The 25,447-nt window shown below is 38.9% G+C and overlaps 1 protein-coding gene across 1 annotated transcript in view; it reads left to right on the top strand.

Annotated features, from left to right (window-relative positions):
• VWF (von Willebrand factor) overlaps positions 1-25,447 on the top strand; it is a 143,112-nt gene that overhangs the window by 109,417 nt on the left and 8,248 nt on the right. The window contains exons 39-49 of the mRNA XM_080391421.1: positions 1,540-1,642; positions 1,752-1,826; positions 2,342-2,446; positions 2,950-3,155; positions 4,518-4,667; positions 12,292-12,402; positions 14,341-14,524; positions 15,413-15,453; positions 20,326-20,442; positions 23,619-23,717; positions 25,089-25,217. Coding sequence (XP_080247547.1) covers positions 1,540-1,642; positions 1,752-1,826; positions 2,342-2,446; positions 2,950-3,155; positions 4,518-4,667; positions 12,292-12,402; positions 14,341-14,524; positions 15,413-15,453; positions 20,326-20,442; positions 23,619-23,717; positions 25,089-25,217 — 1,320 coding nt within the window. The remainder of the gene's footprint in view (positions 1-1,539; positions 1,643-1,751; positions 1,827-2,341; positions 2,447-2,949; positions 3,156-4,517; positions 4,668-12,291; positions 12,403-14,340; positions 14,525-15,412; positions 15,454-20,325; positions 20,443-23,618; positions 23,718-25,088; positions 25,218-25,447) is intronic.

Here is a 25,447-nt window from a genome sequence, read left to right as displayed (position 1 = left end):
CAGGCAGTGCAACTGGTGGTGGGTTATGATTTCCTTAACCCCCTTCTTTCCCTCTGGTGTTCATTCCTCTGTTCCTTTCTACCCAAGATCGTGTTTGGGCTTATGGGTTTCTCAGTACCAATGCCCATATAGAGCTCTATTAACACCTTGCTCTCTTGTCATTTCTTCTGGTATTAGAAAGAGACTTCTACTTATGCTGAAGAAAACCTGTGTGAAAATCAAGGCTGTTGAAAGTGTTGGAGTAAACGTTGTGATTCTCTTTCTCTGTGTCTTGAAATGTCCACGTGCTTTTCACATCATCACCTGCAAATGTAGGCATCCTCTGTCAGCTGCCTTCTCAGGACTTTTTAACCCCGAGGCCAGTGAATGCTCTGTCAGAGGGCTCAGAGTTGTTTTGCTAAGCCCTGAGTTAATGTCCTTAGCTTGCATCAAGGTATTGCTAGTATTCTTTGACTAAAATAGATTTCCTATGGATTAACTGACCCTATGCGATTTGGTTCCTAAGCTATGTTAAACCTCTGATTGGCTTGTTCGAGCATGGCTGGTGTCTTATCCTTGCCATGCTTTAACCTTTGAAAGTAAACTGTCTTTTCAGACTCCTGTGATGGCTTACAATACATAGATGTGTCTGGGTACGGGTGACAGTATGCTTAGATATTTTCTTTCTTTCTTCCTCTTATTAAAGGTCTCAGTAGACCATTTTTAAACTGTACTCCAGAGTTTTTTGGATGATGCTTTTTCCCTTTGTAACTTCCTAACCTGCTCTACATGTTCTCACCCAGAACCTGGATCGATTGTGCAAATTGTTATTGTCTCATAGTGTATCTTTTCACTCTTACCTCCCTATTCACATGGCTGTTAAGCGTGGATAGCTTTTTATAGGTAAATTCATCTTTAACATCAATGATTTTCCTCTCTCTCATGAGAAGGAGCAGTGGTTGAATAGTGATACACTTTACTGGCAGTTGCTGAACGTGCTTATTACCTCCAGGTAGTCACCGCAGTGATGGTTTCAGATCTGGTGTTGTTATAGTGCTTTTCCAGTCCTCAGTCCGCTGGGAAGTCAAGGGATGACACCCTACATATTCTTATTAAAAAATACGCACTGTTTACTTCTCTGAGTTTAAATAGTACTAATCTGGGAAAGCAACCGCTTCTAGGTATTTCCTAAAATATTGTTGTTTCCCTTATTATCACTGAACATCCAATCATGGTATGTAGTTGCAGGAGTCCACTGTTACTCACAATAGCCTGCAATTGTGTTTATAGCATCCAGGCATTTTTCATGCTTAAAACAATAGTGATTCCTCATCCCATTCATGCCTTCTTTACATCTTTTGCTAAATTGGTACACTACAGTCATTTCAGAATTATGTATCTCCTTAGGTTCTTACTGTTAACAGAGCAACCAAACAATCCTGCATAGTATTCTGATTCTCCAAATTAATGTTACTCACCCTTACCCACTCCCATTGCTAACATACCAGTGACCAGAATATTTGATTTCTTTCTAACAATCTGTTGTTTTTTTTCATACAGCACATGGAAACATGGATTCCCGCCAATGAGCCTTGCAAGATCTGCACGTGTCTTGATAACCAGAAAGTAAACTGCATGGTCCAACCTTGCCCTACTGCCAAACGTAAATTCATTTAGCTCTGAGTATGATTGGATGTGAATTGATGTTTTTGTTACCTAGTTTTCTAGTTCTTATCCAAACTTACTTTATGAATGTTCTCTTCTTACTCCAGCTGTTCTCTGTGGTCCCTGTGAAGTCCCTCGTCTGCGCAGGGACCCCAGCCAGTGCTGCCCTGAGTACGAGTGTGGTAGGTTCTCATAAACTGTTGGAATCTTCTTGGTCCCTGTTTTTACCAGATGCTTTAAAGGTATACAAGGACTTTTTTGATTTAATGCAATGCTCTGTTTTTGAAACTACTGTACAATCATCTGTGTGGAAAAATAAACAACTCCTGGGAACGTGAATACCCATTCACTTCCAATTTGACTGTGTCCCTCTTTCTGAAAGAGATGAGGAAAGGAATGGAGCAATTTGTTTTTGTCTAAATGACATTAGGATGGTCTTTTTTCAAGTATCTATTTTTGCATAGCCTATATTTGCACATTGAATATAACATTAGAACAGTAATCCTCATAACCCAAGCTTGAACTGTCCCCTAAGTTATTTTGAAAACAAACTCTGACCTGTTGAACTCTTAACTTACTTCATATTTTAGGATAGCAATTGAGCATAAGGAAAAAAAGTTTAATGGGGATGTGTGTGTGTGTCCTTTCTTGAGGACTAGTCAGGCGTGGTCTTAAACACTCTCTCAATTTCTCTTAGTCTGTGATCTGGTTTCCTGTGATTTGCCTCCTGCCCCTATCTGTGAATTTGGCCTGCAGCTTGCTCTGACCAACCCTGGAGAATGCAGACCAAATTACACATGTGGTAAGATTTTATATTTTTTATATATATATATATTTTTTTTTTTAGCAGGGAGTGACCCTGGAACATTGCATTTGAGCAACGCTCACAACTTCCTTTAGATATTTTTTCCCTCTGAAAGGTTTAATTTTGGAGCCAATGGACAAATAAAGATTTCACAGACTTGGAAGAAGGGTATTGTTGACACTTTCTGAGTATACTTTTGAATTAAGGAGAAGAGAAGCACTTTACTCTTGGAAGTGTGTGCTCCGACCCTTCTGCTTATTTTATAAATCTTTTTGATTGTATGTGAGACAAGGAAATTTTGGCAGGGTAGGAACTTCTCCTGAACCTGCAGCACAATCTTTGACCTTGGTCTTTTATATCTGCATTACTACTTAGTCTTTAAGTAGATTTATAACAGTTTGCAGTACTAATTAGTGCCTTGCTGCCAGAGAACTGTCTTGTTTGCTCGAGGCGCTCTGAAATGCTGTGTGCTTGACGTGGTACCTACCTTTTTCTGCCAGCGTGTAACAGAGAAGCATGCAACTTAGTTCAAAGACCTTCCTGCCCACCATATCGAGAGCTGACTGTTAAGAAGACGGAGTGCTGTGATGAATACGAGTGTACCTGCAGCTGTACAAACTCCACAGTGAGCTGCCCTCTGGGTTATCTCTCCAGATCTCTCACCAACGACTGCGGCTGTGTATCTACCACCTGTGTTCCCGGCAGGGTAAGGGGAATGAAGTGTCATTTCCACAGATGAGAGCATCTTTTATACACGGAGTAACACCACCAAAGTAAGCGGGTAGCTAGGTGTTAACAACCTCCAATGAGACCACCAGCTAATGATGCCAGGGTATTTTTAATTTACATGTATCTGAGAGAAATATACTGTGGCATCACACTGTTGCTTGTGTTATTATAGTCATTTATGCTGACATAATCAACCCATTTTTTATGACTTCAGGAGAATCAGATTTTTTATATTATATAAATATTGTTTATATGCCTGTAAATATATATATACACACACATGTATATACATATGTATATATATATATACATACTAATAAAATTTAATATGTATATATACATACGCCCACCAAAAACATTTGAAACTTTAAGGTCATTCAAGCATTAGGATTTTCAGAGGTAATTTAAAAAAAAATATTTTTTTTCTAATAACAGAGGTACATGATTTTGCATCCGTGCAGTTACTATATATTCTTTCATTCCTATACTAGCTTTATTGAAATATTTGGGACACCTGTTATCTTATTTAACACTTTTTGGCAAATTAATACCTGAATCTGTTAAAGCTTCACCAGGATATATTTTTCCTTATTTTTCCAACCTTTTATTAAGTTCTTATGTTAACCTTTAAGATAAGGTTGCTTAGAGGTGAGGTTGCGGTGCGATGTAACCTTTTCATTGAAGCAGCCTTACCTAATAGCTTAACATAGGGTTACAGTGTCTTGCAGCTCAGGAGATCTAGCCTTTATTTTCTGTTGCTAAGTAGTTCATGACCTTGCATAAGTAATTTTATGTCTCTGTGACTTACTTGCTATATCTATAAAATTAAATGATGTTCATCTCTAATAACATGCTGTAAAATTTACTAATAGAAAGTGCAGTATAAAAGATGGCACTACTTTTCTGGTGGCTGTGATGGCCTAAGGGTAAAAGAGAATGAATGCTTGTAGTACAAAGTAGGATCTTTTCAGATCAGCTGATTTAGCTGGAAAAAATTTTGCTTGCACAGCACCTTCTACAGGACCCACTGTTTCTTATCTCTACATATTGGGTCACGTTATACTTCCAGGGAAACTGAGTCAGACCTTGGGCAATTCCACTGACTGCAGATAAAATTCTCCAATTTTTTCTTTATAAAACAACAGCTTTGGTTGCCCTTATTTTCCTTTCCTTAACAGAGTGGCCACAATTTTAAGACCTGTACTATTTCTACTGGGTTCAAAGTATTCCATAACATTTATGGTAGGTTTCACATCTTAAAAAGCAGCTTTTTGGAGCCAGCAGTGTGCCCTTACAGCACCACTGTACTCTTTTATTTGTTAATTTTTGCATTCAATAGGTGTGCGTGCACAACAACATAGTCTACTCCATTGGGACAACCTGGGAAGATGGTTGCAGGGAATGTTCTTGCACTAGTATGAGTGATGATGTTACAGGACTTCAGATGATGGAGTGTCATGACAAAGCATGTAACTCGTTCTGCTCTCGGGTGAGTAACATTTAAACGAGTACCTTAGCCAGCAGAGCCCTGATGGGGATCTGAAATGATTAGTTTTAAACCTGTGTGTTTAGAGAAACCTGAGAAAAATAGAAAATAAGTGTTGTAGCAACGAATTATCTTGGGAACAGAGTCTAAGAGGGCCTGAGCATTACTGACTTTATATTAGGGTTATTGTTTTAGGATTATATATCCTGCTGCCAAGGAAATCAGTGACAAGTTTATTTTATATTTAAATAAAAGAACTGCATCCTGAAGTATCTATCATTTACACCACTTGCACAATAAATACTCATGGTGTCTGAAGTTCAATTTCAAATGACTCGTAGCTGAAGTTCACTTTCTGAAGAGTTTCAGATTCATCTATTGCTCAGCTCTGCCCATTACAGCAGTAATAACACCACATGCTGTGGCCTTTATTATGCTCAGACATCTGCTAGATGCTGTAAAATTATGTGGTCTACTTTTGGAAGCCCACAAAGGAAGTATGAACTGCTTTATTATATTGACATAGCTGGTCCGGTAGGAGACGACAGATACTTGGTACTAAAAGTTGGTAGAAGAATTCTAAAAGGGTCAAAGGAATTTGGTTAAAAGTCAGCAGGACTTGCCATGTCATAGATTGGAAGACTTTGACAATAAAATGATTTGTGCAAAGAAAAGTTCAAACTGGTTTTTATACTTTAAACCACCCAATTTACATCCCTAACATTCCTCACCCTAGCATAATGTGGAGATCAAGGAAGTAAAAAATCACTGTAAAATTAAATGTGGTGCCCTAGAGCTGCATTTTACTCTGGTATCTAGTACCTTGTACCCATAGTCCCTGAGCCTTCTCATGTCCTTGCTTCGTGATGTTAACATGGTTGGGTCAGTCAGTGAGGGCAGTGGAAATACACAGCTTGGGTCTGCAGAAAAAGCGGGTGGCAGATGATGTTGCCCAGCCAAATGCTGACAACCCACACTCCTTGCCAACTGCCATGGCCGGAGAAGTTGTGTTGCAAACATCAAAAACATTTTGCCACTTTTTAAAGCTTTCAGTATATACATGGATTAACTGAGATAGTTCTTCATGGTATTAGCCAATTCCATTCAGGAAAAGACACATCTGACTTGAAGCATCTCCTCCTTATTCTGTGGTCTGGTGTGTTCACGATCTGCAAGTTGAGTAAGCTGCACGGGGTACAAGGTCCATGTCGAGCAACCAGATGTGGCTGTCTGGGACTCAGAATATTCTCTGCAGGCCTTTTGCTGACCCATGAGTTTTCCCCATGCGTTTATTCTCCCCTGAACCGTGAAGTGAAGCCCAGAATAAGCTAATTTGTTTTTTTGCCTCAGTGAAGAAGCAAAGGTGAGCTAGTTAATGCTATTCAGATTTCCAAGTTGCTTTTTAAATGTTCATGTTGGGCTATATATTGCATTAGGCCACACAAAATTCAAACAGTTGGCTAAGCAGCAAGCATTTCCAAATATGTCTTGTATTATCAGTGCTTTCAGTGGTCCTGTAGCTGATAAAAGTCTGCATGTTGGCCTGTGACTCAACAGACTGCCCTGGTGTCATTAGAGGTGACCAGCTGGAATTTGTCAGTGGGAAGTGCAAAGAATGGTATACTTCAGCAATAACTGCAAAACCCTTGACTATCTGAAGGGACAGGTGCTCCTTCTGTGTTTGATTCACTATGCTGACTGGGATGCTGCTGTGATGTTCTGGGTTATCTAGTGCTGCATGTGAGACAAAATTCACTTGGTTTTCTTCTGCTTCGGGAGTAGGTTTTTTTCTTCTGGCTGGAAATACAGTGAATCTCCAAACAAATATGGCATACACATTTCCCTCCTCTGCCAAGTCTCCAAATCTTTACAGCCCATTTCCCACTGTTATTCCCAAACCTTTTAACCAGTTTTAAGAAGTCTGCTTTTTTTTTTTTTTTTTTTTTTTTTTTTTTTTGTGAGTCCCTTTGGTGCAGTTGCATTCAGAACAGAGGCTAAGAAAAATCGACACAATATGTGTTCTTCATCCTTGCTTTTGTTCAGTTACATTTGGAAGAAAGCTCTTCATTAGCAAACCTTGTATATACAGCTATGAGAAGTTAGAGCTGTTCCTTTTGCTTTTGGAAAGACGTCATTAATAATGTGCCTGGGAGTCAAAGGCTGACCATGGGCATAGAGCATATATGTGCCTTACCTCATGGCTGAATTAATGTCGCTGTAGGAACCCTACACTGTCTGACTTGTTTTAAATTCTTATTTGAATTTACACTAACATGTATTTTAAAACAGTAAATCACGCACTGAAATTTGACTATATTAACCAAAGCAAAACCCCCAATCCATTACAAAATTACAAAATCCAGCTAGTGCTCTTTCTGCAAAGTAAGGTTTGGTGAGAAAGCTTGAGGATGCTCAATGCAGTGAAAACCATGAGTGCAGATGTGAGAGCTTTCAGCTGTTGCAAGACAATTCCTTCAATTTCCATTTATAGAAGGGACTTGTTTCTAGTATGGCAATTACTATGAAATAAGAGATCTAAAGTATCTGGCTGTGTTTTGGTTGATAGTCATAGCTTCATCAATAATTTATTATTCTAATAAAGTATTAATGCTAAGCTGCAGTTTCTTGGCAAATCAGCTGTAACCATTGCAGTGTCAAAAACCTTTCTTTAAAACAAACAAAACAGCCTTGGTGGAAACCATGCCAGTTCTTTTTGGGAATCTGCCATTTCTTCTGCTCATTTAATGGTTATCAAAGTTGTACAACCAAAACCATAGCTGTTGGAGAACCTGGAGAGCTCAAATTTTTTTTTCCTCTGCTTATTCCTGATTCAGTGGATATACATATTAAGGACAAAAGAAGTTCTGTTATCCAGTTTGAATTGGCCTTAAAGCTTATTTTTCAGTTTAGATTGGATGCCATTGAAAGTTGTATTGACATTAAAGACATGCTTTAATCATCGATCATTACTAAGGTGATGTCCAAACTCTCTGCTGCTCAGGGTTATTAATTCCATTGCCTGGTCCTAAAGTTGTGCAGTATCATTGTTGTCTATGTCAGCTGACTGCTGTGAAAACAGCTTACAGGTTTTTATCTAGCTACACAAAAAGAGAGAAAAAAACCCAAAGTAATGAATATACTAACTCCTTCACCCTGATGAATGAATGGTGCTACTGTTCTCCTGAGTATGATAAAATTAAACTCAAATTGTATCTGTAGTTTTAGCATGTAAAGAAACGATACGGAAAAAGAGTGGATGTTTCATTGAAATGAACCAATCCCACAGTTCTCTAAGGAGGTTATAACAGCAAACACAGACTTCTCACTAGCAAACCAGGTGTGGATTTGCTTCATTGTATGTCATAGTACAGAAAAAGTGAGGGGACTATCTTTCCCTTACCAAAGTTGTGAGAAAGCAAGCAGGTGATTGCTGCAGTTATTGCATGTGCCACAGGGAGGAGTGACGGCAGTGAAATTATTTCTCTGAGAGGGTATCAGACTACATCCCTTCAGAGAGTCATGGTGATAAACTGGGTAACAGCTTTCAAAGCACCTTAAGATCAGTAGTAGTGAAGGAAGCACTTGCTTTGCTTAATTTCTGTCAGTGTTCTTGGAGTTTGGCACTTTGTAAGTGCTATAAAGGAGTGTGATTTAAAGTATTAGATGATTATGAGAAGAACGAAGCATAATTTTCTGGCATAAGTGTTTAAGACAAAGCCATTTGGCTAAGTGTGTGTAAATTAGTTATGTTAGATTTTCAAACCTCTTGATTAATTAAATTAAAATAAAGAACATTTGTAGCCTGTGTGCAAAGGCATAGTGAATGATGGTTGTAATAGATTCTGACTACAAAAGCTGTGGCTTTAATCTTCAATATTTCAAATGGATATTTTCCTTTGAAGTAGCATGTAATGCATGGTAGTAAGTGGCTTAATAATCTATATTAAGGGAGTCAAAGAAACTAAAGTAAAAGGAAGAATGTTGTTTGGATATTAAATGTTCAGGATCTCATTTAAAAACTGTGAAAGTCGTGTTGGGAGGTAATTTCAAACATAGTACTTGCACTTTAAGCATAATTTTTTATGGAAATTAGGAAGTGATACTTTAATGTTCTAGAGACTTGCAAACAGAGAATTAAGTCCTCTCCTGGGGTAAATGAATGCAGGTCCAGGGAAATCTCTAGAATTGTGCTGATTCTTCACCACCGAAGATTTTGCTTTCATCATTTCAAGTTGATTTATATCGTTCCTGCTGGGTTTTCCTCAGTCTACTCTTGTAATTTTCATTCTCTTTGGTTCCTCCTACCCTCTCTAGGTACTGTCGCCTCAATATGTGTAAGGCAGATACTGAAGCCTTCTTAAGATTACTACATTGAGGAATGATTTCTGTCCTTTCTTGCTTGCTTTGTGGCCAAAAGGCAGCTGACAGAATTTTCTGGCCAAAACCTTAGCACCTGTGAAAAGATGAACTACGTATCCTGAGAAACCCTAAAACAAAAGAGGGAGTGCACAAATATGCCAAGCCATAGTCTGTGTGGATCCCTCTAGTAGCCTTGAGTAGGCAATGAAAAATGTGCATTCTCTGAATGCTACAGAATTAATCTGCATTCCTCTTTTGTTTGTCACAAGCTAAGCTCCAGTTCAAAAGCACACAAAATCCATCCCCCCGCAAAGGTCTTAATCCATATGCTTTCACCCTCTGCACGGGAGATGAGCTTTATCTCTGCATTTGTGTTTGATTAAACAGCCTGATCTGGCAGCATAACTGAGCACTTGTTAGGTTCTCTGTCACAGCTGCTGATTATCGCTCTCAAGTCACCCACATGCACCTGTTCAAATGCAAGGGCTGCCTTGTGTTGCCTTATCCCTTACCTCCCAGGGCATTTTTTTCGTCCTGAGGACAGCAATCTGCCTTTCAGTTTGATGGGCAGTCGTACACTTACTGAGGGCTTCTGAATTTTAATTCCCTGTTTGAAGTCTGTGTTTGGGGAAAAAAAAAAAATAATAAAAAAGTCATCACAACGTGGAGGAGAATAAAGCAGCGGATCCAGTCCAATAAAAGCAGGGAACAACAGAATATTGACTGTAAGTGGATCCTTGAACAAACTATGGCAAACGCTGGCATCTCTATATGCCAGAAAATGAAAAACAATGAAAGAAGAGATGGATACTGCTTACTCTGCCTAGTTCAGTCTAATGTTAACCTTCAACAGCACAGTATACGAGACTTGTCAGATGTTCATGTTCATAGATGGTACAGCTCAGGAATAATCCCGGTAACATATACTCTTTGTACATAAGTCATCTAACTGGGACACCCCCACCTCGTCAGCCTCAAAATGAACACTACATTATCCTTTTCTTAGATGCAACCTTAAAAATGACCACCTTTAGAATTAAACGTAAAGCTTTTTTTTTCCTTTTTTTCCTCTGGACCCAAATTTCCATGGTGTAAGGTAAAAAAAAGGTGCGTTTTCTGATGGTGAAATGTTTGCCGTGCTGTGAAGTATCTGTGACAGCAGGCAATCACTGTTGGCCTTACTGCTCAAGGACAGATGGGTGGTCGGCTTTTTGAGGAGCTTGTAGACTACTGCAGTCTGCAGGTTTGTTTTCTGAGATGGGTTTGTAGTCTGGGGTGGTTCAGGGGTTGTGTTAGGAGAATCTCAGCAGGTGCTGAGGTCAGGAGCTGTGATCTCCAGTGTTTCTTCCCCTTAGGAGTCAGAACCCCCATACTGTGAACGCACTAAGCACCAAACGGGCCACACAGGCAGGTTGAACTGTTCAAAACCAACATCTTTGTCAGTGCCTTAGGGGTGCAAATCACCCCTGGAGTCTGCCGCATAGCACCTTTTTGTTTGCACTTTAGAGGGCTGTGTTCAAACTAACTTAGTGAAATCTGGGTTCTGCAGCTGGATTTTGCTTTATTCTGGGCATAAAAACCTCATGGAGTTTTACTTCTCTGAGTTTGCCGCACAAATAAGTTGTATCCCATATTTCAGATACTTCAGATATGTATTTAGCAGATAAAAGTCATATAAAATGAAATGCTCAATGGCACAACTTTTTCTGCAAAGCTAGGTCAAACTCTGGTATTACATTTTATGACATTATACAAAATGCTCTTCCATATGAAAGTCTGCTGATTATCAAGGTTTGCTAATGTGCTTCATATTGCAAATCAAGGACAGTTCATGAAGGGGGAGGGAACATTTGGGAATACTTCAGCATTTCAGTTCAAAGGGGCTGACCAGAATAAAGTGATGCTTATTTTCATGGACATTTTTCACATGAACAATATTTTCTTTGACAGAACATCTTTCCTTCAACGCTGTATTGAAATCAGAGTTACATTTTTACATTTTGCCCCTTGGAGACTGCCTAGCTATTAAACGTGGAATATATTATTTCTAAATTAGATTACAGCTCCTTGCTTTCAGTTAGATATTCCAGTGGTTGAATATTTGGCTAGTTGCTTCAGGAGATAGAAAGATGAAATGTTCAGTCAAAACTGGTCCCTGGACTACTTGTCTGACCAGCCCTTCCCTCTGTTTCAGCACAGGGCAGTCAGGTGTCTGAATGTGCTCAGGCTGAATCCTCAGGGGTGGAAAGGGGACATGTTAGTGCTGATTAACATCCAAGATGCTCCTAGAATTTCTTTTTCTGCTGTAAAATAGTATTTTATATATCTCTCTCTTAATGATTTTTAAAATACCCAATAAAAGTTCTCATAATTATGTATGACTCATATATGAAAAGAGAGGCCATCTGAGGTACTGATTTTTTAAAAACTGTGTTCTTAACATTCTCATACAGTTTTCTCTCAAAATCTACCAAATAGCAGCAATTTTGATAATCACCCTTGGAAGTGGATGTACTTCTTCCTTTTGCACTCTGTAGGGCCATATTATTGGAAAGACTTGGTCTTTACAACATGCTAATGCATGAAAGAAACTGCTGGCATACAATAAACTGACATTTGGAAATGACTGCTGCTAAATGCTGTTGACATAGCTCAGGGTCGTCTGAAAGCATTTCTCTTTTACCTCTTCCCTTTCCATTTCTGCCTGTTTATGTCATTGTTTTTTTCTGTCTTGTGGCATATCTCTGTGCTCTTACGTATTTGAGCAGATCCTAGCAAAAGGAATATCTTTCAGGGTGTTTTTTTTTTTTTTTATTATTATTAGGCACCTTCAGCCTTTTCTGTGCTCAAGAAGTGGTGCTCCATACCATGCTAGAGAAGCTGATACCCTCAAAAGGCCCATTAGTTGATTGGCATGACCTGAGCAAGGATATTACCTAGTTAGTCCATGTAGCTGGAGTGAATATGTCTTCAAAATATATATTAAGCAGTAACTAATGAGATAAGAATTTCTGCTCCTAATGTTGCATGCATTTTAATTTATTTTTTTCTGACAGGTGATGTTAACCATTTAACAGGATGCTGAGCTGGGTGGACCACTTGTTTGTTCTGTAATAGCAGCACGTGGCCTTAAAATTCTGTTTTCAAACTCCCCTTTATGTAAATAGTTGCTAATATTAAACATTTATCCCGATGCTTTCTTTGAGGATTAATCTCCTCATTTGTATCATATTCCTGGATCAGTCAGTCCTTTTCTTTTCTTCTACAGGGTTACAAGTATATTGTCCAAGAAGGGGAGTGTTGTGGGAGATGCCAGAAGACTGCCTGTGAAGAGCAACTGTTCTGGTCTCGGGGTGATGCAGACTCTCGTTTGCATGAGGTGAGGTGGTGGTAGCGCAGACCCTTCCTCTTCTAGCAGAAGGTCCCTGAAATAATTTTGTTCTCCGTGGAAGGAGGTGAAGAAAATGTGAGCTGTTTCTTCTGTACATCAAACAGTGCTGAAAAACAATGTTTTCTGGGGCATGTGACTTACTTGGTCCTAACAAGAAAATCCTCCACGCTGTTTTTGGGCTCTAAGGAAGCAATATTTTTGTGTAAAATTATTAATTTCACAAATGGTAGCTCAAAAGAATGTTGATAGGGCAAGATGCTTCTCTGGCTGTAGGCTATTTGTTTAAAATTATCCCAATTATTTTGTATTATTGTATGGGTAGCAGGTAGACAGGGTAGTGGATTACTTGAATTTCATAGTTCTATTCAGATAGGATATCCTATTTGGTACACACTGACATATTAGGAAGTAAAGAGGATAATAATATTAATTATTCTGTGACTGCAAGATTGCTGCATGTCAGATCAGACCACCATGGTCCAGGCCACATTTGTTTTCTGTTCAAAATATCTATTTATTTTCAGCAGTGTGCCTCTTCCCTTAGGATTCAAAGACCCAATGGGAAGTGAGTGCATGCAATGACCATTTAAAATGCACTGCAGATACCTTACCATTTGGGAAAGCTACATGAATATTTGTTTCTTTTCTTGCCTACGTTTTTAATTCCTTCAGGCTGTTTGCTTTGTTCTTTCCCTAACCCAACCACCCCTGGCAAGTCTTTGCATGCACTAGTAGCATTAAATTGCTTAATCCTATGCAGCGCTTTGGATTCAACAAAGGCAGGAAAAGTAAGGTAAATATGTTTAAAATAATACACTTTTCCCCCATCTTTTCTTCCCTAAGTGTTGTGCTTTATGATGTGGCTGCATTTTCATACACATATTTTGTTTACATATTTAATATTTTTAATTGTTTCTTTTACAAAAGCAGTCTGCTTTTTTTTTTTTTTTTTTTTTAATCTTAATGTATCATTTTGCAGCTTTGCCTCTTCCCTGATTTTACCAAGAGCACGTCTTAATGTGGATCAATATTCTTCTCTGCTTCATAAAACAAGCCTGCAGAAGGCCTATTTTAATGTCCCACTGTATCTTACTGATTTCTGTTGTCCTAATGGAGTAATAGATCCTTGTACTCTGGGGTCTTTTTCTTGCTGTGTCCTTTTTCAACTCTCCTGTCAGTAACAAAGAAGTAAATATGTAACACGTGAGAGAAAAGTATTCCCTAATTTTCTGAGCAAAGATGTTTGAATTTACTGGAGCTGGGGATCTGATTTTCACTTTCACTGTTCTTGAAGTGCATTCGAAGAGTGTTCACAGTGGAAGAAGCATACAGCTTCAAAGCAGTGATCGGCTCCTCCCAGTGCTGAACTGTGACAGCATCTTCTTTCTGGCCTGTGGTGATACTTCCCATAATAGCTCCTGAAGTTCCTGCCTTGTCTGCCCCACGGGTGATTGTAATCAGTAAGGCTGTCAACAGAATCCGGTCACTTCTACATTTGCAAGTATTTCCAGGTCTGGAGCCTATTGCCAAAGCCTCCTTTGGGCTTAGCAGAGCTGGTGTGCAGCAGGTTCCCGCAGAGAGGGCCAGCTTGGCTACAGTGCAATGCAGTGCAGCCAGCGGCTGGGTAACAAACGTAGATTTAAATCCACTTAAGAGTGCTTTTTCTTTTTCACATGCTATTTCATCTGCCCCTTTATTTTTCACTTAAGGATACTTCTGTAACTCCTACACTTCACAAACCAAGCAGCAGACTGTTTTATAAACTGATTGTAGCTGTCAGGATTTTAGGAGAATTGGGTGACAGACTGTTCCTCATGCAGTAAATGTGCTTTTTGCAAACCAGCATGTTGACTGTGATGGTCTTCCATCTATCCAGTGGCACAAATAGAGCTGCCTATATTTAATCCTTTTACAATTTCCCATCAGGTTGGCACAGAGTGGCGATCCCCCTTCAACCGTTGTGTTATCAATGAGTGTATCCGGGTGAACAATGAGGTTTTTGTACAGCAAAAGAATGTTTCTTGCTCTCAAATGGATGTGCCTGACTGTCCAGAGGGTACTGAACTACGTTGTGACCAAATAATAGACTGCTGTCCTTCCTGCAGATGTGGTAAGCTTTGGTGTATGACAAATGGAATCGCTAGAGAATGAATCATCTCATGTGTTGATCTCCTGCCTCTTAACAGCAATTTCAAAAGTGTATGTTATGCAAGCATAGTACTTCTTTAAGCTCTCCTTATAATTTAGACATTTAGTACAATAGATCCTGCTGCTATTACTTTCTCTTTCCAACTGATGTTCACTGTCTCCTCTTGAACTACTTACTGTTGAAGGTATTTTTCATTGCTTCAAAGAGGCATACCAGGCTATGTTTCTACAGCTCTAGCCTGCATTGTTAAACATTTACAAGGGGTCTTGATATGTTTCTGGCCTAGGAAGATTCAGCGCTCTCCTCAGTGCCTGCTATGAACTTGGAGTTTGCATGCAGCCTTGATGTCTTCTGAATGTCTCTAAGCATTGTGGCTGTGGCCATTTCCTAGCATAGGCCTGGGGCAAAAGTCCAGATCAGGAGATTTGGCTAATTGGCCTCAGTCTGGGAAGACTCCGAGTCATGTTTAATTGACAAGTATATATGCAACAACAGGGTGAGGAGCTAGCAGTGGGAGAGAAGGGGAAATACACGCTGTAAGTTGCAGAAAAACTGAATGCATCTTCTGAGAGTGTGAGGCTTGGAGGGGAAGATTTCTGTTGTGCTATGTACTTGTTAAAAAACAGCTCAGCAAGAGATATTTGGAGGTGGAATTCAGGATAACTCTGAGAAATTGCTGCCTTTCAAGGTATAATGTAAGACGGCTCAATTATGCCTCTTTACAGTGAACTAGGTCTAAATGTCCTCAGTTGGGTCTCTAATAAGTCAAAAAGCATACCTGTGGTTTATTATCTCTTGGTAATGTCATGATAATGATAATGCTAAAAGGAATATTTTTTTTTTTTTCAGTACCCCTGGATGGTTGCCCTTTGAATGGTACTGTTATTGGGGTAAGACACACTTCCTTTTATGTGCTGTGATGGCAAGACATTTAAATATATGAATGAGTTTTTGAAGGACACAAACTTGCCAGAATACACATAAGCATATAGGGCAGCTTTGTTCAGATAGAATCTCTGCAAGTGAGACCTTAGGGTAAAGGCAATGGCAAAGGGGACAGCGTGTGTATGTCCAGTTCATGACCCTGACACTTTCTATATGACAATGAATATCTTTGCAAAATGGGGACCGTAATGTTTCCTTATCTTGAAAGGATGCTTGAGAAAAGTGCTTAGAAACTGTAGTAACCTGTGTTGTGTAATGACTTGCAGGCTACCAAACACACAGGAAACTATCTGCAAGGGATAATCTCAAAAATGATCCTTGCCCACTTTGGGGAAGCAAAAACTTCCCGTATTCTACCTAGAGGATAAAGCAGATTAAAAAAGGATGGAGACTCTTGCTCCACCTGTGTGGAAGGAGGGGTATCCCTCCTTGGCTATTAGCAGGAACAGGAAAGCTGAGCTTCCTCACTGTTTGACCTCTTTTCCCTTTCAAGATCCCTGCTGATATGCCCTCAGAGGAAATTTTTTCTCAACTGCATATTTAATGGATAGATTAAGATATGTTTAACCCAGCCCATGACAGTGGGAATGATGGGGGTTAAGCATCTGATCTCATTTATGCCGAATTTATCTTTGGAGAGCTCTGTCAATTGTCCATTGTTTCCTTAAATCCATATTCTGGCAGCACCTCTGGTGTCAAAGAGCTCTGAATATTCTCATCATCCCCGAGGGAAACAGGTCCTCTTTAGTCATTTAACCTAACTTTTAACCTATGTATTCCTGCATTGTCAATGTATGCCTGTCTTTTTCCTTTATTTAAAAGGTATATTTACCCAAATCTATTTAGATTTTTGAGGTATGGCAGAAAGAACCTTTCTCCATCTATTTCTTCTGGTTTGATGGGGTTTTGATAGTCAATAGACATAAGTTTATCCGTTTGTTAGAGCTAAAGCCCTGTCATCAAGCATCCATCATTCTGTGTGGGGATTACTTCCCTGTAGAATTAAATCCAAGGAATAACTTTGCCTTTCTTGTCAGAACACTGAGAGAAGGGTTTTAAAGTGGTAAAATCTGAAATAATCTGCTTTCTCTTTGATTCGTCTGTTTGTCTCCTGTAGGGTATATTGTCAAAACTAGTTGTGGCGTTTTATAAAGCCCATACTTGTAGGAAATGTCATGCAGTATAGCAACTGCTAGCTCCTGCCACCTTCTGTTATATAGGATCTGCATGTGTGTATATATACATATTCTGTTAAAAAAGAAGTTGCATGCTGTTCTTTCATGAACAACTAATTTTTTTCTCTTCCAACAAAATGTTTACCTGATCTGTAAAGTCAAGTCTTTCTTCTGTTTTCAAGCGTTTTAAAATACTTCAGAATACTTTGAAAAATTAAGCGTCAGAAAATTCTGAAACAAAATGTCATGTTGAGAGCAAAATGAGAAGTATCAGTTTTTCGAAGACTTAAAATATTTCAGCTTTTACAAAAGTGAAAAAAAAATCTGATCTTAACAAAATTTTCCAAAATTGGTATAATTCATGAAGTGTTTCAGCTGACATTTTGAAACTACATTTTGACTCATTCTTATTTGCTATTTGGCTATCCATAAAAGCTGTCTCCTCAGCTGCTTTTCTTTTCTTCTCTTTTAGTACAGCTTTTAAAATGTATTATTGTTCTTCCTGACAATTGGCTGCTTTATCAAACGCTGCCTGTGCAAGATTTTGGGGTGTAGGTAGGCCCCAGCTGTTACGTTACTTCTGTGCTCTTGCTGGCGCAAATGTCAAGCGTTACTGAAGTTTGCATTCAACAACGCAGTTAGCAAAATACTTTCTCAGGATGGAGAGTGTGAAATTCGAGTTGAGATATAATCTTGGAAGATTTCTAAATGAAGTGGCCGTTTTAAGTAAAATAATAAAATAAAATTAGAGCTTATATTAAAACGTTTTAAATTAAACTAGCTTCATTTAATGACATTGTAAGCTAATTAACTATATGTCTGAAGGCTTTTGAGCAGCTGGCATTACTACAGCTTTGTCTTACACTATTCTCCGCTTCAATGACTGTTCCAGAGTTCTGGTCAGGAAGGAAGATGTGATGTCCACAGAAGTTTATACTTCCTGGATTTCAAAACCTTTATTCTGGGTCTTTTAAGAATAGGTTTCAAGTTTCATTTTATATCAAGGGAAAACTTTGCTCCATTAACTCATTCACTGAATAGTTCCAAGTTTTGAGTCTTTTACTGCAGTTCTGTTAACTGACTGTGTCCTTAATCCCTTTACATTTTTGCCTTGTATCTGGTTACCAATATTATATTCCAGTAGTTTGGTGTATTGCATTCATTCTGCTGTTCTTAACAATGCTGTGGGCTTTAACTGCAGACTTCCAAGCAGGTGGCTGTATTTACCAAAAGGATTATCTATATCACTCATCTGTTTTCCCAGGCTTTTACTGAGTGGCATTTTTGAAGGAGATCTGAGTAGATTTGGGCTTTATGCAGGTTATTTTGGTTGCACGGACTAACACTGGGTTAGCAGATGTTGACATTTCAGTCTTAAGTGAGCCAAGAAAACATGTGATATGTGTATTATATAAAGTGAAAAAGATGTATCAATCCATTATTTCATTCAGATCTGTCATGCCAAGCTGTGCTTATTCACAGAAAGCCATTGTTAAAGCCATTTGCATGCTGATCCTTTTAAATACATTAAATAAATATCATAGAACTAAGCTGTGATGCAAACTTCGCATCAAGGTAAAACCTTCTCCCAGAACTTCAAGGCACTTGTGTGTGAGGATTTTGTTTCAACATGTCTCTAGTAAGCCCTATGTTCCTGCCCATAACAGTGATTTTAATATAAACTCAACTTTATCTTTTTTTTTGTTTGTTTTTTTTTGTATTCGATTGGAATGTTAGAACTATTAAAAGATCCACTGAGGATATCAATCGTAATATCAGTTGTGGCTTTATGGATCCCTTCTTCATGATGTGAAAGCCTAGAGCTACTGAGGCATTCTGTGATAAGCATTTACTTCTAGAGGGCCTGAATTAATTATAATTGTGAGAGTAAAGGGAACAAATCCAAATATATTTCAAAACAGGTCAACATGACGAGGACATCTTGCAGATTTGCAAGGCTTTTGTGTGTATTTGCACATATGTATGTGGAGCTACTAACCAGTAGAGCAATACCAGTGTCAGTGGGTCCAATGCCCTTGTGAGGCCATGTAGTCTGTACTAGAACTGTCACTGTGGTGTCTGAATGCTTTCCAATGTTGACAGTAAACAAGAACTACGGAGTTTCATATGACATTTGCTATCTGTCCCTCTCCCATAAGAAGATGTTATGAGCGTGTCCTTATGCCTGCATCCGTTAAAGTCTTTGAACCCTCCAGATTAATGACCTGATACTCACTATAAAAGTTTAAACCAAGAAAGCTGGAGTCCCATGTCAAGGTCTCAAGCTAAGGTGTCAAAAGGCAGGGATCTCCCTATTGGTATTACCATCTTCATCATGTTGTATGTGGAGGATCTTTTTTCTAGATCACAAAACAAAAAGAAGTAATAGCTATTGCTGGTGCTTTATAGAAAACCACTGACACCTGAGGACCTCTGTTGTGCTGGGGCGCAGATTAAAAATTTAATCTAAATTCTTTAATCAGAACATTTGTCCTCCAGTGTATATGCCAGTGTATTGGCACTGTACTACCCATAAACACAGTACCTTTACACTGTTACTCTGGCCAGCTTCTTGGTTTTGCTCCATTTGTTCCCTGAGTGTTTACTAGTATGGAACAAGAAAAAAAGGATTTGAGGATATGCATAATATGTAGCATGGGAAATTCCTTTTCCAAATTAAGTCAACAATGACATTCCATTGACTTTCAAAGCACAACTCAAAGTTTTTATAATTTAGCAATATTTAGTGTCTGTTTATTTGTTACTTATTTATTAGGTTATAGAAGTTCTTTGTGAAAATCTTGAATAGACCTCTCCCATTTTGTCCCTTCAACCATAGGGATTTGTTATTTTGGTGTTGAAATGAAAGGCTGTGTACTTAGGAGGCACAAAGACTTTGTATTTAGAATTCCTTTCAGTACTAGCAATCCAGTTAGTAACTTCACATCCCTTTGTTTCCCATTTAATAGTTCGGCATTTTTGCTCTACATTTTAAGTGCTGTGTTTACTTGCTTTGAAAAGGTGATGAGATCGAGCAAACAAGGTTCTGGGCAAGTGCTCAGGGAATTTGAATTGTGTGCCAGCTCAGCCACTGATGTGCTTGTAACTATGGTCAAGTCCAGTTCTTCACTCAGTAATTCTGTTTTTGTTTTTCTTTCTCCTTTCTCAGTTTTAAGCTTTTATAACTCTAGAGATTCTAGGTGGTATTACAAGAACAGTAACAAGAATAAAAACTTATTGGCAAACTAATTCACTACACTTGGGAAAAACTAAGTGGTGGCAACTACGTAATAGATAGTTAGGATAGCTCATGACAAAATCTTCCTCATCACTTTCAAGGATTGCTTTCTTGCTTGCTAGCTTTGTAAGCAACAGAGAAAGAAATGTCAATGCCACTTTACAGATTAAGGAATTATAAAGGGCTTACTTGAAAAATAGCCTCATGCTATGCTGCTTGTTGTAGAATTACAGATGCAAAAATTTGGGTTTCTGGAAAGTGGGGGCTTTGGTTTTCTGTTTTCTCTTGCAAAGTATTGCAATGCAAGATTTAATGAAAGAGATTTAACCACAATAAAATTGCTTGTTTATTTGAGTTTTGCTGAGGAGACACTGCTGATTTACAAACTGGTTCTAATGTTTCAGCCATGGAGAAGCCTGATGGTGGACCAATGCACGACATGTCGTTGCTCCCTCCAGTCAATATCTTCTCGGAGATATACTCTGACATGTACAAAAATAAGCTGTGAACCATGTCCAATAGTAAGTGCAAGTGGTGTGGATGTTCTGGTTAAGAATGTGTCTGATGAAAACATCTTGTTCTTCATTGTATACAGCAGTTTGTTTTGTACATCTCTGGGACCTGTGACCTCTCTTTTAAGTTTTTCTGAGAAGTCATGGTCCCATGTTTTTCTTTCTCTGAATTAGATGAAATATAGCAAATTTGATCTAAACCCAGAGTGTAAGAAAGGTAACTTTTTGGAGTACTCAGGTCCACAGGCACATTTTATTGTGTATTTTAGACTACTTACCTTTAGGGCAAAATAAGGTTTGGCAAATCATTTGCAACAGAAACTGCTGTGTCTCCTTTCCTACAGTATTATCTGTCCCTCCAGGGACCAGCAGCTCAGTCAGGTCTCCATCCTTAGGGGTTTTTCTATGACTATTTCAAACTGTCTAATAGGTGGGCTCAATAATTGTCTGGTTCCCAGCCATGCCTTACGTGATTTGAGGTGATTGTCCCCATAAGTTCCACTGGTCTTTTTGAAGTCTTTGCTGCCGTCATCTGCAAGGAATGAGCTTGGCTGGGAAAGCCAGAGGCACATAGCTCCTGTTTTTGCTCCACTGACCAACAGTGTGACCAGAGTGCCTGACTAGTCCTGCTCAGTCATGCAATTTTCTCCCTTAGTGCCAATACCTCAAGTAGAAGGAGACCTAAGCAAGTTGCAGAGGCTGGCTTAGGTCTCCCCTTGTCTGAAGAGCACAAAGCAGCAGCTAAGTTTCGTAGGAAAAGGCTTAAATGCCCCTTCTTCTGCCTTTCTCTGGATAAGAGATGGAGCCCAATAGGCCCAACCAGACCTAGGGCCTGCACAAGCACTGGCTGTTGCACCATAAAGCCATATCTCCAATGTGATCATATGGGATTCCAGGCTGTTATCTAGGAGGGGCATACATTGACAGAGTCCCTGCAAAGAAGAGGGGCAGGTTCTGGATGAGTCCACTTTTCAGTCCTGAAGTAGAACTAGAAAGGACAGTGTAGTAAGTCAAGTTTCTGGGGTTTCATCTGTACTAATAAACTAAACAGAGCAAGACTGCAGAGACTGCAGGCTCCAATTATGTCCTGCAACGTCCTGAAGAATTGTCAGCAGTGTCCAAACTGGCCTCTTCTAACTAGAAAACTTCCAAATAATGTCTGGACACAGGCCAGTAGTTAGGACAACCCAAGGCCAGCCTGTTTTGTGGGGAGAATACAGTTTAGACATACATGTTCCCCTTGTCTGCAGGGCCAGAAAACTGGCCTTGACCCTCTTTATCTGCAGATGTGAGTGTAGCCTGTGACAAAAAGGAGAATCTGGAATACTTTGTGTGGTTCTAGACCCTAATATCACCCCTCCTGTGAGGTATGATTATAGACACAAGCCTCTGAAAGGAAAATAAATGACCAAGCTCAGTGCTGAGCATCTTCCTCACGTCCACAGAAATAACCTGGCAGATCAATGAAAAAACCCCAGACACGCTAGAATGAATCTGTGGCCAGAAACATATGTGCGTATGTATGTTCCCACACAAAAATACACAAACATCAAATCTTGTTTTCAATGCAAGAAGCCAGCTGTAGAATTTAAAGGTAGAGGAATCAATAAAATACATGGTAAAAAAATGGGGAAACATTCCTCTCCTGCTTCTTTCGCCACCCACACAATTCCCAAACAGCTCTTTTCCCCTACCTGACCCAAAAGTACAGACTAAACAAAATACTCTGAAGAAAGGGCAATTTCCAGTTGGGCTTATTAAGCACTGTGAACTTGTGTTTAGGAGATGTGCAGCTACCCAAGGGAGGTTGCAGGTCTAGGTGTACATATCCCTTTGTAGCCATTGTAATGAATATGTGGAGCTGGAGGGGAAAAAATATCAAATAAGATACAGAATGTCTTCATTCCCCTAAGGCCAGTGAGATTCACATACATACTTGGGATCTTTCCTGTCTCAGAGTCATTGATTTCGTGGTATACCCAGATTAAACGCAATTCCTTCATAATGGATAAAATCATGGGTTAAGAGTATATGCTGTCTCAGGAGCACCTGCTTTCTACTGGATGCTGAAGCTGTGAAAGTAAATGCTCTGGTAATTGAAGTGCAGCCAAGTGCAGCATATTCTGCTCATCAGGGTCGTCTTTTTTTTATTTGTCATTTTATGACCTACTTTAGGTGCTTAAATTTTTGCTAGTAGAGCAAATCCACCTAACTAACAATGAACTACGTTTTCTTCCAATGATTTAATAGCAAACCCCCACCCTCCCCAAATTCTTTTTCTATAAAAAACATATGGATAATATGCATGCCTTCACTCAACCAGAAAGTGTTTGTTGTCTAAAAAATGTTCAGCTCATCACAAGCAGCTGTTGGTTATGTGTAGCAGCTGGAGACATTACTGTGGGACACTTCATGTGTTAACTCAGTTCCTTTCTGGTTGCTCCCCCCCTCCTTATCCACTGTATACCTTTCTTCCTCTCCATCTAGTGCTGCTCATTCTCCCATGCTCCTTTCCCTGCCACTGTTTTTTCCTTTCTGTGCCCTTTATGGGGCTCCATTTTTCATCTTTCCCTTTCTTCCTTTCCTTCCTTTTTAGTTTTATTACATCATATCCTCTCTGATGCTTTTTTTACCTTCTTGTTTTATCAGATCATTTTCTTTTTCTTTCCATAGTCCACATTTCCCACCTTAGCCTTATTCTTCCCTTTCCCTGCCCACTGTTTAAACACTTTACTTTTTGAGGTTGCAATGGGTAGTATTTATTTGCTTTACAGAGAAGCTCCTGCACAGCACAAATTCAAACTGTGTGTCACTCAAAACATTTCTTACCCTCTCTTACTGTCATGTGTTTTTTAGTGGACCTGGTCTTGCAACTGTTACAGTCAAATAATAGTGGTCACAGGAGACTTTGTACTTGTAAATAAACTTCTCTCCCTATTGTATAATAAATCAATACAAGGATTAATGATAGCTTTTTTTAAAAAAAAAGGCAAAAAACCCCAACAGAAAACCCAAAGTGTGCATCTAATTAGATTAAACTAGTTTAGTCCTGCTGTTTATAAAAGCATTTTGCTAGCTATCACTTTGTCCAGTTAATTTAAAAAAAAACTCAACAACGACCCTCTACGTATAAGTGTAGGAAGCATACTTAAAATAAACCCAGAAAAATGTCCTTTACCTTCTAGAATTACAGAAAGCAGGAAATCCCTGGGTCTTGCTGTGGAAAATGTGTGCCAACTTCATGTAGCATCAGGCTGAGAGATGGAAGGCTTAAATACCTTCAGGTGAGTTTTAAGTACTCTTTTCTTTTGCATATGGGTAAATGTAGATGTAGCACAGACTTCTGGTGAACCCAAGGAAAATGCATTTCTTTTCCTCCTTTTTGGTTAAGGAATGTGGCGTTACTGGTGCCTTTTATATTTCAGAATGTTTTTTCAAGAAAGTGTTTCGGGTTTTTTTGGTTTTGTTTTTTTTTTTTTTTTTCTTGTTTATAAGTGCAAAAAAAGGACACCTCAAACCACAGTGCAAAATTCTAGAGGAACATTATAGCAAGCATGAATATTATAAATATGAGATCAAATATGAGTATGAGCTCAGACTTCTACTTAGAGGAAATTTAAAATCGAATATTAAATGAGAAATGGATAATTTAAGTTGGAAATTGTGAATTTTGAAAAATATCTCCAGCATGATAGGTTCTTAAACAGGAGTGGATGTTTTTTCTGGTTAAAACCTATCAGGTTATCACAAGAAGAAGCATGTAACATTTTATTTTATTCTATTGCTGAGCTGTCTTAGAAGGGGAGAGTATGGGAAGAGCAACAAAGCTGGTGAGGGGTCTAGAGAAGAAGACTTTTGAGTAGTGGCTGAGGGAACTGGGGTTTAGTTTGGAGAAAAAGAAGCTTAGGGAAGACCTTGTCACTCTCTACAACACCTGAAAGGAGGTTGTAGCAAGGTGGGTATCAGCCTCTTTTCCCAAGTAACAAGTGATGAGAAGGAACTGACTCAAGTTGCACTAGGGGAGGTTTAGATTGGATATTAGGAAAAATTTCTTCACCAAGAGTTGTCAAGTACTGGAACAGGTTGCCCAGGGAAGTGGTTGAGTGTCAATCCCTGCAGGTATTTAAAAGTTGTGTAGATGTGGAACTTAGGGACATAGTTTAGTGGTGCACTTGGCAGTGTTAGGTTTACAGTTGAACTCAATGATCTTAACGGTCTTTTCCAACCGAAATGGTTCTATGACACTGTGTGGGTGCGTGGTTTTATGTATTTTTTTAAAGAAGCTGCCAACTCAGCGACAAGTCAGATGTTCATATGTCTCTTTAAAAGACAATGCATAGGCCAAACTCCCAAGTTTCTCACTTAGACAATTCTTAAGTTAATGAAAATTTCTTCCCTGTTTAGAGCTGAAAAATGTGAGGTTTTGGCAGTCTTGACTGACCTGTAATCAATATCACTATGGGAGTAAACAGAAGATAATGACTTGTTGATAAACAATTTGGTTTACTAATGATGTCCATGTTTTATAAACTTCACCACCATGGTACATTAATTGAAATACCAGTAAAGGAATAGTCAGGTTGTATCCTCAAAGCTTACCGTCTTGTGTTGTTTCTGTGTTCTGTGTAGAGCTAACAGCCTTTAAATCTTTACAGCCAAATGAAACACTCCAGGATGGCTGTGATAGTCACTCCTGTAAAGTAAGTGAGAAAGGGGAATTTGTCTGGGAAAGGAGAATCACTGGCTGTCCTCCATTTGATTCCAGAAGATGTTTGGCTGAAGGAGTAAGTAGTGAAATGGGTCCTGTTTCCAGGGTCCTAATAGACTGTCCTGTTTATGGATCTGTATATAGGTATCTTATTTGTATTAGGCCTCTCCCAGCACCTCATTTGTGAACCTCAATTTGAACTTTCTTTGAAATTCTGAAAAATATAAATTTTCTTTATTTAAATCATACACTGGTTTTATGCAGGACTATATTGCAGGGGAGATGCTGAGCTTGTGATAATTCTGT

Source organism: Falco punctatus (genome assembly GCF_963210335.1).
Source record: "Falco punctatus genome assembly, chromosome: 6".
In the NCBI taxonomy this organism is placed as follows: Eukaryota; Metazoa; Chordata; class Aves; order Falconiformes; family Falconidae; genus Falco; species Falco punctatus.
Note: the sequence above shows the minus strand (reverse complement) of the source record. Positions and strands in the feature narration are given on the sequence as shown.